This window comes from Podarcis bocagei (assembly GCF_964188305.1).
Source record: "Podarcis bocagei genome assembly, chromosome: 11".
Lineage (NCBI taxonomy): Eukaryota > Metazoa > Chordata > Lepidosauria > Squamata > Lacertidae > Podarcis > Podarcis bocagei.
Window position 1 is genome coordinate 13,241,443 of NC_138136.1, and position 13,400 is coordinate 13,254,842.

General features: G+C 47.7%; 1 protein-coding gene across 4 annotated transcripts in view; it reads right to left on the reverse strand.

Annotated features, from left to right (window-relative positions):
• The window catches only part of ROR2 (receptor tyrosine kinase like orphan receptor 2), a 172,523-nt gene that overhangs the window by 9,955 nt on the left and 149,168 nt on the right, over positions 1-13,400 (reverse strand). For all 4 annotated transcript variants that reach the window (XR_014013100.1, XR_014013101.1, XR_014013102.1 and 1 more), the window contains exon 6: positions 2,288-2,602. Coding sequence is in view for 1 of the 4 variants with exons in the window: in XM_081213610.1 (XP_081069736.1) it covers positions 2,288-2,602 (315 nt within the window). In the remaining 3 variants the exon portion in view is untranslated. The remainder of the gene's footprint in view (positions 1-2,287; positions 2,603-13,400) is intronic.

Below are 13,400 nucleotides of genomic sequence, written 5' to 3' on the forward strand. Positions count from 1 at the left end.
CCTTTTCCAGCAGACTTATTCCGCTGTGGATTCTTAACACCTCAAGCACTTCACAACAGCACAAAGGTTGTGCCATAGCACTGTGTATACATTGCATCTTACTGAAAACAATGAAGCTGGAAAAGGTTAGTATGCAGGAGGGCAGCCTTTTCGAACAGGGAGGTCTGGCAGTATCTCAGGTGCCTGGGGCAGAATCCGCATTCCTCTGGCAACAACCCTTTACATCATACAGAGAGAAGCTGGAGAGGAATGATTTGACATCTGCTGTTCCTCTTTCTCACCAGCGCACTTCACTCCCCTTCCAAGTACGCCCCAAGCAGCAGAGAAAGAGAGAACATGAAATTCAGCACATCGCTTTTGCTTTGCAGAGGAATGCACATTTAAAGCATTACAATGGAATGAAACAACCCTTGCTAATTCTGCAAGAGAGATTTAGGATTTCTCTTGCAAAAACACTGCATTGAAATGCAGTTCTTCTCTTGTATTCCTCTACTGTTTTACAGTCGGTGTTAGATCCTTTCAGATCAGAACAGAAAGACAGGATGCCAAATCTAGGTAGAAGAAGAAGAAGAAGAGTTTGGATTTGATATCCCGCCTTTCACTCCCCTTCAGGAGTCTCAAAGCGGCTAACATTCTCCTTTCTCTTCCTCCCCCACAACAAACACTCTGTGAGGTGAGTGGGGCTGAGAGACTTCAAAGAAGTGTGACTGGCCCAAGGTCACCCAGCAGCTGCATGTGGAGGAGCGGGGACGCGAACCCGGTTCCCCAGATTACTTCACCACCCATCTTGCCTCATGTGCCCAATCCAATGCATTGGTTTTTGGATGCCTAACTGCTTGCTCTCAAAGCCTAAGCAAAGCTTACTTGCTAATTTAGACCTGAAAAGCAAAAGAGGGGCAGCCAACATTATCCTACCACCAGTAGCTGAAAAATATTTAAAATGTAAAAACAGGAGACCAACAAAACTGTCCCATTAGTGCAAGTATGTCTGCCTGCACAATGGGACTTCCTCTCCCATCCTTCTCTGCCCTCACCAATCTTTTCCAGGCATTTGAGAATTCCCAGAACAAAATGGCGGATGGGGTGGGGATGGGAATCCAAGAGCGAAAGGAAACCTCTTCTTGCAGAAGTCCTTGCACTAACGGGACAACAAGATTAGATGCAACCCATACTTTGTAGCATAGTAGTAAAATGTACTTGGCCCAGAAGTCTAAACAATGTCATGTATCTTGTGACACATTAAAGGTAGAGTGAGGAAGCGGGGACCCCAAGGGCCACATAGCCACTTTCATGCAAGCTTCGGCCTAGTTTCAAGCCTCTTGACAGCTTTTTCCTCTCTCTTTTTCCTCTAATTTTTATTAATTTTTCTGTTTTACATTTTAGAATATTCATTTAAACAACCTTAAAATACCAGTGACTTCCCTTCTTCTCTTTCCATTGCTTTGAGTATCTCAAGGTCATGCCGAGCCAGGACAGATAAATTCCTGTGCTCAGCGATCTGCGCTCTCTCTCTCTCTCTCTCTCTCTCTCTCTCTCTCTCTCTTACTTTCATTTGTACCTCGTGTGTCTGAAGTCTTTTTCGGACGTTTTGTAACAAGCCTTTGCCTTTTAGTAAAAGTTTTCCTTTTGGACCTTTGACTCTGCTTGTTCTTTCTGTTTATTTACACTGTCCATCAGGATCATTTAGTCCAACCCCCTGTAATGCAGGAATATGCAGCTGTTCCTTAAGGGGTTCGAACCTGCAACCTTGGCATCATGAGAACCACATTCTAACCAACTGAGCTTCCCAGGCTATAATGGGTAATTTAATATGTTAATTAACTCATTCATCCCTTTTAAACCCAATGCTTAAATGTATAAAGCCAATTATTTGATTTTGATAGGTAAAGGTAAAGGGACCCCTGACCATTAGGTCCAGTCGTGGCCGACTCTGGGGTTGCAGCGATCATCTCGCTTTATTGGCCGAGGGAGCCGGCGTACAGCTTCCAGGTCATGTGGCCAGCATGACTAATCCACTTCTGGCGAACCAGAGCAGTGCACAGAAACACCGTTTACCTTCCCGCCGGAGTGGTACCTATTTATCTACTTGCACTTTGACATGCTTTCGAACTGCTAGGTTGGCAGGAGCAGGGACCGAAGAATGAGAGCTCACCCCATCACGGGGATTCGAACCGCCAACCTTCTGATCGGCAAGTCCTAGGCTCTGTGGTTTAACCCACAGCGCCACCCGCGTCCCTGTTGATTTTGATACATTTGCACAAAAGAAAAAGCAAGAAAGATAACTTACACCTGTTGAGCCGATCTACAGGTATTCCGATCCTTATGCAGTTGGCAGCCTCCAGGGTTTCTGGCAGTGGCAGGTCTTCGCATTTGGGTGGCTGGAGTTGCATCAGAATGAGCGGATTAGATCTAGCAATGTTGTATTCCTGCCTACAGAGGTCATTCTCCAGAACTTCACACTCATCCCGACAGAGCTCCCTTGGCTTAGGTGTCCGAGCGCGCTCGTCGCAGAGAGGAAACACAAAGTGGCAGAAAGACGGGATGGCAAACTGGGAGCACTGATCCGATAAATGGGTGGATGTGCCAATCATGGTAAATGCAGCTGGAGAGAAAGGCAAGGCAAACATTAAGATACTCAGTTCAGGCAAAAAATGAGACACAACACATTATGATTGATCTCCTACAACTGAAACAACTTCAAAGCAGGCTACCAAATTAAAAGCATTAATAAAAGAACTGAGAACATACTATGCTAGATACATAGGCATCTCGTGTGTGTAACCAAAGTAGATATTTTGACACCGTCGCATTCACAGAGTACAAGAGGACTCATCTCCGCTGCAAATTCCAGACTGATTTCTCTCTCAGATGCAGAATTTTCAAAACTTTCATAATCACAAATATTCCCAGAGTTCTTTGGTGCAAGAGGTGGTGGTCAAAGCAGTATAATCTGGTTCATGTTGTTACACAGCCCTTTGCAACGGCCGAGTGTGTCTGATCGCACCTATATTGTGGTGTATATAATATGATCGCCCTGAGTTTCACAATGTTAGTCGCCCCCACCAACAGACCACCCACCCCTTGGAAATTTTTCCTTTTCCCTATGTTTGGGATGTACAGTGGAACCTCGGCTTTTGAGCGTCTCGGAAGTCGAATGTTTTGGAACCCGAATGCTGAAAACCTGGAAATAATTGCTTCTGTTTTCAAATGCGGCTCGGGAGTCGAATGGCTTCCACTTCGTGTTTTTCCATTTTCTCAATGGAAATTGCCAACAGTCCTTCGTGCCTCGGTTGTTGAACATTTCGGAAGTATATGTTCCAGTCTTCTGGAACAGATTACGTTCGACAACTTAGGTTCCACTGTATCTGGTCAGCCACCTCTGCATTTTGAGGCATCTTCGCATTGTCTCCCTTTGATGAGTGACCATCTGATGAGGCTCTTGACAGATCAGGATTGTGAAAGGAAAGCTTCACATTATCTTACTGGTTCCAAGCAGAGTTGCTCAAACCTGTCTGGAAGTCGCACCCTGTATTCTGCCATCAAATCCCAGATGTGCTGGGGTTAGAGGTACTCACTGAGTGATGAGATAAAGCCCACAATGAACATGATCAAAGACATGTTGTTCCACAGTATAGCCTCACATGTTTCACTGCTGAGCCCTGGCACAGGAAGCGAGTCCCATGACTAAGCCCCAGTGAGGTCTGCCTCAACTCATGCTTTGTTTTGTTTTTAAATCACTATGCTGGATAAATGTATAACATACATTTTTCCACTCCTGAAGCTGAAACACACATAGCACAATTTGGAAAGAAAAAAAAAACACTGGATGGAAATGTAACAATACATTTTTGGCTGATACACAAGCTAAGTAGAAAATAATATTGAAAAGTTCAGTTGCATTGTTTGTCCTAGGTTGTATGTCAGGCATAGGCAAACGCCGGCCTCCAGATGTTTTGGAACTACAATTCCCATCATCCCTAGCTAACAGGACCAGTGGTCAGGGATGATGGGAATTGTAGTCTCAAAACATCTGGAGAGCCGGAGTTTGCCTATGCCTGTTGTATGTCATAATCACAGAGTTGAAACTGCCCCTCTCCCGGCTTTTCCAGCAACTGCTGCTTAAATGCTGACATTTATCACTTGAATTTTCTTCAATATTTAAAAGTTAGGGAAATAAAAGACGTATCACAGGTGTGATACATGAAACAGGTCCCACCTACATATAGGTAGATTTCCACTTTCCCAATTGTTCTATAGCTTTCAGCTCATGCCAAACCTGCATGTCCTGCCAATGCAAATTGTGACAAGCAAGGAAATGACAGAATAATGAAATTACTTAGTGCCCCAAGAAATTGCCACCTTCCCTTCCTAATGCGTAGGCTGTTCCTTCCCATTGGCATAGTTCACACTACATGTTCATCATAACATATTCATTTGTTTGGCCTTTTACTCAAAAGCTGGGCCCACACCATAACCATAAAGCACATTTGAAGCATATTCTGTCCCTCAAAGAATTATGGGCACTGTAGTTTGTTAATGGTTGCTGGGAATGGTCACTCTGTGAGGGGAAAACTACAGTGCCCAGAATTCTTTGAGGGAAAGTGTGTGTTCTAAAGTTACAGCGTGTACATTGCCTAGCAGTAGAAATGCTTGTTTCAAATACACTGTCAATTTTAAACTGGTTATCAGATCTTACACAAAAGCACATACAAGCACGTGTGTGTACTTACTGAACACACACACACACACACACACACACAGAGGTGCTCACACACTATTACAAACACATCTCTGCATGTGAAGGCAGCTCTCTGGCAGGCAGCTATGCTGCGGAGCAGGAAAAAACCTTCTGCCCCACTCTCAAAATGGAAACTAATTCTCCCTTGGGTAATTTCATAGAATCTTAAGAGTTGGAAGGGACGGCAACAAGAGTCATCTACTCCAGCCCCTGCAGTGCAGGAATCCCAGCTAAAGCATCCATGACAGATGGCCATTGAACCTCTGTTTAAAAACCCCCAAGGAAGGAGTCTTGTGGGAGTCAGTTCCATTGCCGAACAGCTCTTACTGTCAGAATGTTTTTCCAGATGTTTAGTGGGAATCTTCTTTCTTGCAACTTGAAGCCATTGGGCCCTACTCTCCAGAGCAGGAGAGAACAAGCTTGCTCCCTCCTCCATGTGACAACCCTTAAGAGATTTGAAGATGGCTCTCATATCTCCTCTTTTCCAGGCTGAACGTCCCCAGCTTCTTCAAGCACTCCTCGTAAGGCTTAGCTTCCGGACCCTTGATCATCTTGGTTGCCCTCCTCTGCACACGTTCCAGCTTGTCAACATCCTTCTTAAATTGCGGTGCCCAGAACTGGACACAGTATTCCAAGTGTGGTCTGACTAAGGCAGAATAGAGTGGTACTATCACAGTGGTACACCTGGCTACGTTTTTCTGGGTTACAAACAGTTTTAACCTGGAAGTGAGTGTTCCAAGCTCTTGGAGGCCTCGCCAATAGCCGGAGCCAAGCCTGGACATCCGCGGGGCCTGTGGAGGCTCTGCAACTGGGCTCCAGCCGCGAGAGCTCTCGGAGGCCTTCACAACTGCCTGGAGCCAGGCCCTGACATCCGCAGGATGCCCAGCAGGTCACACCCCAGCCCCAAAGTTAGGTAAGGAACACTTACCTAATGAAGACCAAGAAAACAAAGGTGAGCCTGGACTGAAAAGCCCTTTACCAACCCTTGCCCCACCCCCAGCCGAAGCAAGATGGGTGGCACCGAGTCAGGTAAGCCCACCTACCCTGTGAGGGGGAGTGGAAAATTTTGGGATTCTGCAAGGGATTTGTTTATGTGTGTCTGCCCTGTGCCTTTGCCTCTTCTTTGCTCCTTCGTTTGGGGGACTTCTGGGGGACTCTGCCTTCTGCCATTGTTTTGGGGGTCGTGTGGGGCTTGGGGTTCAGCTACTGGTTGACTGTGTGACTGCAGAAATGGATAAAAGCCCCCCATCCAAACAATCATCAGTGCGTGTAAGAAAAAAATAAGTTAATTTTTTCATCTACAGTACTGCCTTATTTTATAGTACAGTACATTGATTATTGCCTTCATTTTATGGATCAATGGTCTCGTTAGACAGTAAAATTTGTGTTAAATTGCTGTTTTAGGGGGTGTTTTCCATCGTCTGGAACGGATCAATCCACTTTTCCATTACTTTCAATAGGAAAGTGCGCTTCAGGTTAAGAACGCTTCAGGTTAAGAACGGACTTCCGGAACCAATTAAGTACTTAACCTGAAGTACCACTGTACTCCCCTTGATCTCTAGACACTAGACTTCTATTAATGCAGCAGCAGCAACATCTCTCTCTCTCTCTCTCTCTCTCTCTCTCTCTCTCGTAATTGGTGGGCTTAGAGTGAGTCTGTTTGGTCTACCTAGCAGCTCTCTCGTTAATCATCCTATTGCCTTATCCACATCATGTTCCTACACTCTTAGAATAACCCTTGAACTCAGTGGCAAAGATAGTACTGATTACTTTTCTTGGTTGGGCAGAGATTTTTTTCAAGAAGCTGAGTAACTGAACAGAGCAATTCCCAAGAATGCCAAACCGGAGTATCACACGGAGCTTGTAGTCAGAATTTTGGGCTAGGACCAGGTTAAGTGAAAAGTGTGAGTGCACCAGAAGAAACCTGATATTTGCTAATGACTTCGGTAAGCTGCACTAAAGATTATAATGAATTACCAAAGGACTTCAAACAATGGCAAAGCATCCTTGAACAAGCCGGCCTTTAAAAAGAATGCAGATAAGAAGGCCAAGATAAGTAAAGATCGTGGGCCCACTACAAAAGGAATACTTGGAAGGGAACATAAAATAGTTGAGGAATTTTCATATTTGGGATAACTGCTGCCAGAGAATTTCCCTCTTTAGCAACCCTGGATCAAAGTTGCTTGCTTGCTTGATTGATTCTATTCCTTTGCTGCTTTTTATTCAAATAAATCCCAAAGTGGCTTACATAAAAATAACATAATGTGACATCATGAATACGGCATAAATTGTACAGAATACTTACCAAATCATCAGTAAAACAATCCCAAATCCCAAATACTGTAAAACAATTTCCATCTATGTAATACTATTAACAAAACAACTAAAAAATAAGCTAAACATCACAGTTACACCAAAAATCATATTATAGGACTCACAAAGTACGACAGCATTGATATCTATAAAACAATATTAATGACATTAACAAAATAGCAACAAGACAAACACAAATGGTTCACGTCAGGAATAAACAGAAGGAATCTCTGTCAATAAAAGCATTGAGACTTAACTGCCTACATGTGGGAGGTCTCGGGTCATACCTGAACACACCTATTTCATCATGTGATCACATATACAAATGTGAGTTTACAATGCAGTCAACAAGCAATTTCTGAAAGTGCAACCACAATTTGGTCACCTGCTACAATCGTGTATCTGTATACTGCTCAACAGTTTACATTTTACAGTTTTCTACGCCTCCAGGACAAGTTTACCAAAAAAATCCCTAAAGCTGGTTAAAGTGAAAAGATTTGTACACTTACCCTATGATAATCTACAGGAGTTGCCAGTTGCTAAGTAAGAACCGCAATACAGTGGTACCTCGGGTTAAGTACTTAATTCGTTCCGGAGGTCCATTCTTAACCTGAAACTGTTCTTAACCTGAAGCACCACTTTAGCTAATGGGGCCTCCCGCTGTTGCCGCGCCGCCGGAGCACAATTTCTGTTCTCATCCTGAAGCAAAGTTCTTAACCCGAGGTAATATTTCTGGGTTAGCGGAGTCTGTAACCTGAAGCATCTGTAAGCGGAGGTACCACTGTACCTCAAGGACCACCTCTTTCCATATGAACCTACCCAGTCCCTGAGATCATCTTCTAAGGCCCTCCTTCATGTGCCTCCTCCTCAAGAGGTCCACAGGGTGGCAACACAAGAACAGGGCTTTCTCTGCAGTGGCTCCGCGTCTGCGCAATGCTCTCCCCAGGGAAGTTTGCCTGGCGCCTTCATTACACACCTTTAGGCGCCAAGCAAAAGTGTTCCTTTTTAACTAGGCCTTTGGTTGATTCGATTTACATCCTATGCCCTTTTAAAATGTGTTTTTCAGGAGGGGGGGGCTATTGAGTTGTTGTTTTTATTTTTATTATGTATTTTGTGGTTTTATATTTTGATTTTATTCTGTGAGCTGCCCTGAGACCCCCAGGTACAGGGTGGTATAATAATAATAATAATAATAATAATAATAATAATAATAATAATAATAATATTTTGTGCAATGGAAATGGAGGATGTCTAGAGAGCTAAACAGATGGGGCATATGAATGAGAAATGTTACAGAGATAATGCCATGCAGTTATTTCCGTAATCTTCTGGACAGTGCAGTCATAGCTGTGCCAGCTGTACAAGGAAAAGCACCAGAGAATGAACCAGCTGTGGTGGGTACGATGGGAGGGTGGTCTTCAATGGGCCCCAGTGTCTTGGGTAGAGAGAGGCTGGATGCTTGAAAGGAGCATATCACAACCGAGACTCAGAGCTGTCCTTGTAGAAAAATGCACGGTGCTATTCTCTGACCAGGAATAATTCAGTGCACCCTGTTACAAGTCAGAAAATTAGATCCAGTGATTCAGAAGGTTCATGGCTCAATACAAACTAGTTGTCTCATGTTTTGTATCTCCTGTAAGAGATGCTTGGATATGGACTCTCCTTGCTCACTACTGGCCGATGTCTGAACTTGTTTGCAAAACATCTGGATCTGTATATGCATTGGGCAGATTAAGCAAGATATTTTTTGGCCATCAATTGCCTAGCAAATCACTCTTTTTATTAGATGACAAAACAAAGTACAGGCATTGAAGCGGAATATAGCACTCCCCTGGAAATTGGGTGCATGAAGATGGAGTTTTAGCAATATATGGCAATGCACACAAGTCCTTTCCAGTACTGCAAAGAAGCTTATTCCAATACTGACTTCCCTAAACAACAATAATAGATTTGCCCATGGCTCCTCTTAGAAGTACAGGAACCCATGGCAGTTTTCTTCAGTGCCAAAAGCAGTAATAAGAGATGTATTGCACAGATAAAATATACGAGTCAACTGGGCTTAAAGAAGCCATGCCACACGTTCTCAAGGGGATGGGTTATTATTATTATTATTATTATTATGAACTGCAGAATGGCACAGGAAGTTTAAAGACAGACAAAAGCACAGCCTGTGTCTCCCCTTTCTTTGCAAAAAAAGAAAGATATTTCAGAAATGTTTCACACTTTACACTGAAGAGTTTTACTACCACCGTGCTTGAAGCAGTCTTTTAAAATTCATTTTCCTGTTTGGACTGCAGATGTCACTCTTTTCCATTTCCATAGCTACATGCTTCAGTGGCTTAAAGTGAAAACTAATGTAACAGTTACAAATGTAGACTTCCTTTTCTTTTTTCCTTCTAAAAAAAAAGAACCGCCAGAAAACTGATTTTTTCTAGAACAAAAATATCTTTGTTCAAGTTCCCCCATTCTAAGATTTGCCACCTTCAGTTTGATTCTCATGCTTTTGCATTGAACAGACTTTACAGTGAACTACTCATTGACCCAAAATATCTGGCGCAACGATAGGAGGGAACTTCTATACTTTCAAAACAATGCATAATAAAGAACTGTCTCAATATTACAAGTGTCCCAAATGTGCACACTTTCAGGATCCCATGGCTTCAAAAGTGTTCTCCAAGGAGGCAAGGGGACCATCAGTTAAGGTAATAAGTTAAAGGACCCCTGGATGGTTAAGTCCAGTCAAAGGCGACTATGGGGTTGTGGCGCTTGTCAGAGTTGCTTCCAGATCCTAGCTCACAGAGGATCACGCTAGCCAGCGATCATTAAGTAAAAGTCTTTATTGAGTTACAGTTTCCATTCTCAAGCTACTGCGTGCAACTCTACGTCTAGTGGCTAGATCGGCGAAGCTCCGTCTGAGTCTCCGCCCTTTGTGCACCAACTTAATATCCTAGCCCTGCTCCACCTTTTCCGCCTGACTGTTCTCCTCTGGGTCCCTCTGCCCCCCGGGGTCTCTTCCTTCCTGGATTCTTCTGACGCCGACCCCCCGGACCCTCCTGTCTCCTTGCGCCGGGCTTTAGGACCTGGCTCTCTTTCAGGGCTGCCTACTGCGTCACTTTCCTGTGCATTTGAACTTGGCGCGCGCGCCCAACCTTCCACTTTCCGTCTGACCGTTTCTTCGCTCCCCGATGGAGGTGTGGCCACTCCTGACTCATGCCCTCCCCCCTGTTGTGAGCTGCCAGCGCTTAATCCCTGGCTCCCTTCCTCTTCCCTGCTCTCTGGCGGTGACGCTGGTCCCGATTTCCAACTGCTCTCCTCTGAGTCCCCTCTGGCTCTATCTTGCTGGGGTGTCCCCCTAGGCTCCCCCCTTGCCCTGGCCACTGGTGCTCCTTTCTGTGAATCTTCCGATTCACTGGAAAGACTCAGAGATCTCGGGTCGTCGTCATCACTCATCTTTTCTTCTGCCTCCTCCCCCTCGCTCTCTGTTTCCTCCCTTGCCCTTGCCTCTGCTCCTGAACCCCTGACATCCATCCCCCCCTCGAAGCCCCCCGTTCCCCCCTCCCCTCCTTCCGGTGCGGGAGCTGGGTGCTGCTGTGTCAGAGGGACGAACGTCGGATACAGTTCGCTTCTCGTGGCGGGCCTCCATCTGAAGTCTCCCGGTTCTTCCTCCCTGCTCTCGTCGACGACGGTCACCTCCTCTTCCATCTCTGTGCCGCCGTGCTCGAAACCAGGGTCGTCCCCGAAAACGTCCATGTCCGTCTCTCCCTCACTTCCTCCTGGCGGCGTTGCTCGTCCTGGACCTTCCAGCCACTTCCTGCGCCACTGCTCCTCTGGTCTATCGTCCCACCAATACGAGGGTTCAGAGGCAGATCCCGAGGGTGACCCCTCCGGGGAACGGGCGTCTCGTATCGGGTCCTCGTCCGAGTCGAACCCCCGGAACGTGCTGGCAGAAAGCGTGGGCGTGAAAAGCCAGTCGTCGAAAAAGTCTGCTGGCATTGGTCTATGTGGGAAGAGGGCATGAAACTCGTCTTTGAGCAGAGGTTCGTCCAAGGCGTAGCCCGGCACCCAGCTGTTCGCACTGGCCGGGGTGCCCTCCTTGGCGAGAAGGTATTCTACCCCCTCTTCCCCCCATCTGGAGTCCAAAATCTCCGTGACTTCGTTGATACGCTCCTCCTGTGCCACTCCCGCGTGCCCGGGTCTTTCTCTGAGCGGACTCGGTGCCGTTCCGGGTTCCTGAAACCTGTGCGGTGCCTTGTAGGGAGTGAGCACCGATCTGTGGAACACCGGATGCATTCTGGAACCCTCCGGAAGCGCCAGCCTGAAAGCCACCGGGTTGACCTGCTCTTCGACTTGGTAGGGCCCCAGTTGCTTATGCCCCAGCTTCTTCTTGGCCAACGACCTGGCCGGCACTGCGTGGGCTGCTAACCAGACCCAGTCCCCCACATGGATCTCTTCGCCAACTCTTCTGTGTTTGTCCGCCTGCACCTTGTATGCATGTTTGGCCAGCTCCAGGTGCCGCCGCAGCTGATCGTGGACCTCCTGCAACTCCGACGCGAACGCATCTGCTGTCTGCGGCTCCCCCTCCCCCATTCTTTCCAGTACCGGGAAGGTTCTGGGGTGCCTCCCGTTGTTGGCGAAGAACGGCGTGACCCCCGTGGACACGTGCTTCGTGTTGTTGTAGGCGAACTCGGCGAGCGGCAGGTAATCCACCCACGTCGCAGGCTGTTGATTCGCATAACACCTCAGGTACTGCTGCATGATGGCATTGACCCGCTCCGCTTGCCCGTTGGTCTGCGGGTGTCTCGCCGACGCCAGGTTGATCTTGACGTTCAGGAAGCCCATCAGCTTCTGCCAGAAATTCGAGATGAACTGCCGCCCCCGGTCGGACAGAATAGACCGTGGCAGACCGTGAACCTTGAACACGTGGTCTATGAACAGTTTGGCGGTTTGCTCCGCTGTGGCCACCTTAGCACACGGGATGAAATGTGCCATCTTGGAGAACAAGTCCACCACCACCAGCACGGCCGTCTTGCCCCTCGAGCTGGGCAGATCCGTGACAAAGTCCAGGGCCACTCTCTCCCATGGTTCGACCGGAGTTTGCAGCGGTTCCAACAGTCCGGCCGGCGGTCTGTGCACTGGTTTGGCCCTCTGGCAGGTGTCACACCTCGCCACGTAGTCCGCAACCTCCCCTCTCATTCCGGGCCACCAGAAGTCCCTGGCGACTAATTCCACCGTCTTCTCCTTGCCAAAGTGCCCGGCAGTGGGCGCGTCGTGCAGCTGCTGCAGTACCTTGGCGCGAAGTTCGTCTCCCGGCACGTAGATGGCCCCTTTACGGATGAGCAATCCATCTCTCAGCTGGAACTCGTTGGTCGCTGCCGTGCCCCTTTGCACCTCTGCCATCTTTGCTTGCGCGAAGGAGTCATCCTGCAACGCTCGTCACACCGCCTCCAGGTCCACTGTTGCCGCAGCGCACGCCCACACTGTTGGTGCGAAGATGTGCATGGCGGCCGCTGGCGTGGCGTCCTCCAGATACTGTGGCTTACGGGAGAGAGCGTCCGCCATGATGTTGGTGTCCCCCGGGACGTACTCTATTCGGAAGTCGAAGTTCGCAAAGAACTCAGCCCAACGTATCTGCCTCTGGTTCAGGAACTGTGCCGTGCGCCAGTGCTCCAGATTCTTGTGGTCCGTGCAGACCTGCACTGTGTGCTTGGCGCCGATCAGGAAGTGCCTCCACGCTTTGAACGCTGCATGAATGGCCAGCAACTCCCTGTCCCAGATGGTGTAGTTCTGTTCGGACTTGCTGAGCTTCCTGGAGTAAAACGCTCCCGGACGCCAAACCCCCTGCGGGTCTTTCTGCAGCAGGACTGCTCCCACGGCTCTGTCCGAGGCGTCTGTCTCGACCCTCATCGGCCTGCTGGGGTCGACATGCAGCAGCTGCTCTTCCGACGCGAAGAGACGTTTGAGTGCCTGAAAGGACTGCTCCGCCTGCTCTGTCCAGATGAACTTCTTTTTCTTGGAGCTAAGCGTGTCCGTGATGGCCGCTGTCTGCATAGCGAAGCCTTTGATAAACTTGCGATAGAAGTTCGCGAAGCCGACAAACCGTTGGACCTCCTTCCGGTTGCGTGGGCTTTTCCAATCCAACACCGCTCGAACCTTGGCGCTGTCCATGGCGAGCCCCTTGTCAGACAACTTGTAGCCCAGAAAATCCACCTCCGTCACGTCGAATTGGCACTTCTCCAGCTTGGCGTAGAGCCTATGCTGCTGCAGCCTGCTCAGCACTTCCTTGACGTGTCTGTCATGCTCCTGCTGCGATTCCGAAAAGATCAGGATGTCATCTAAGAAACAGACGCAC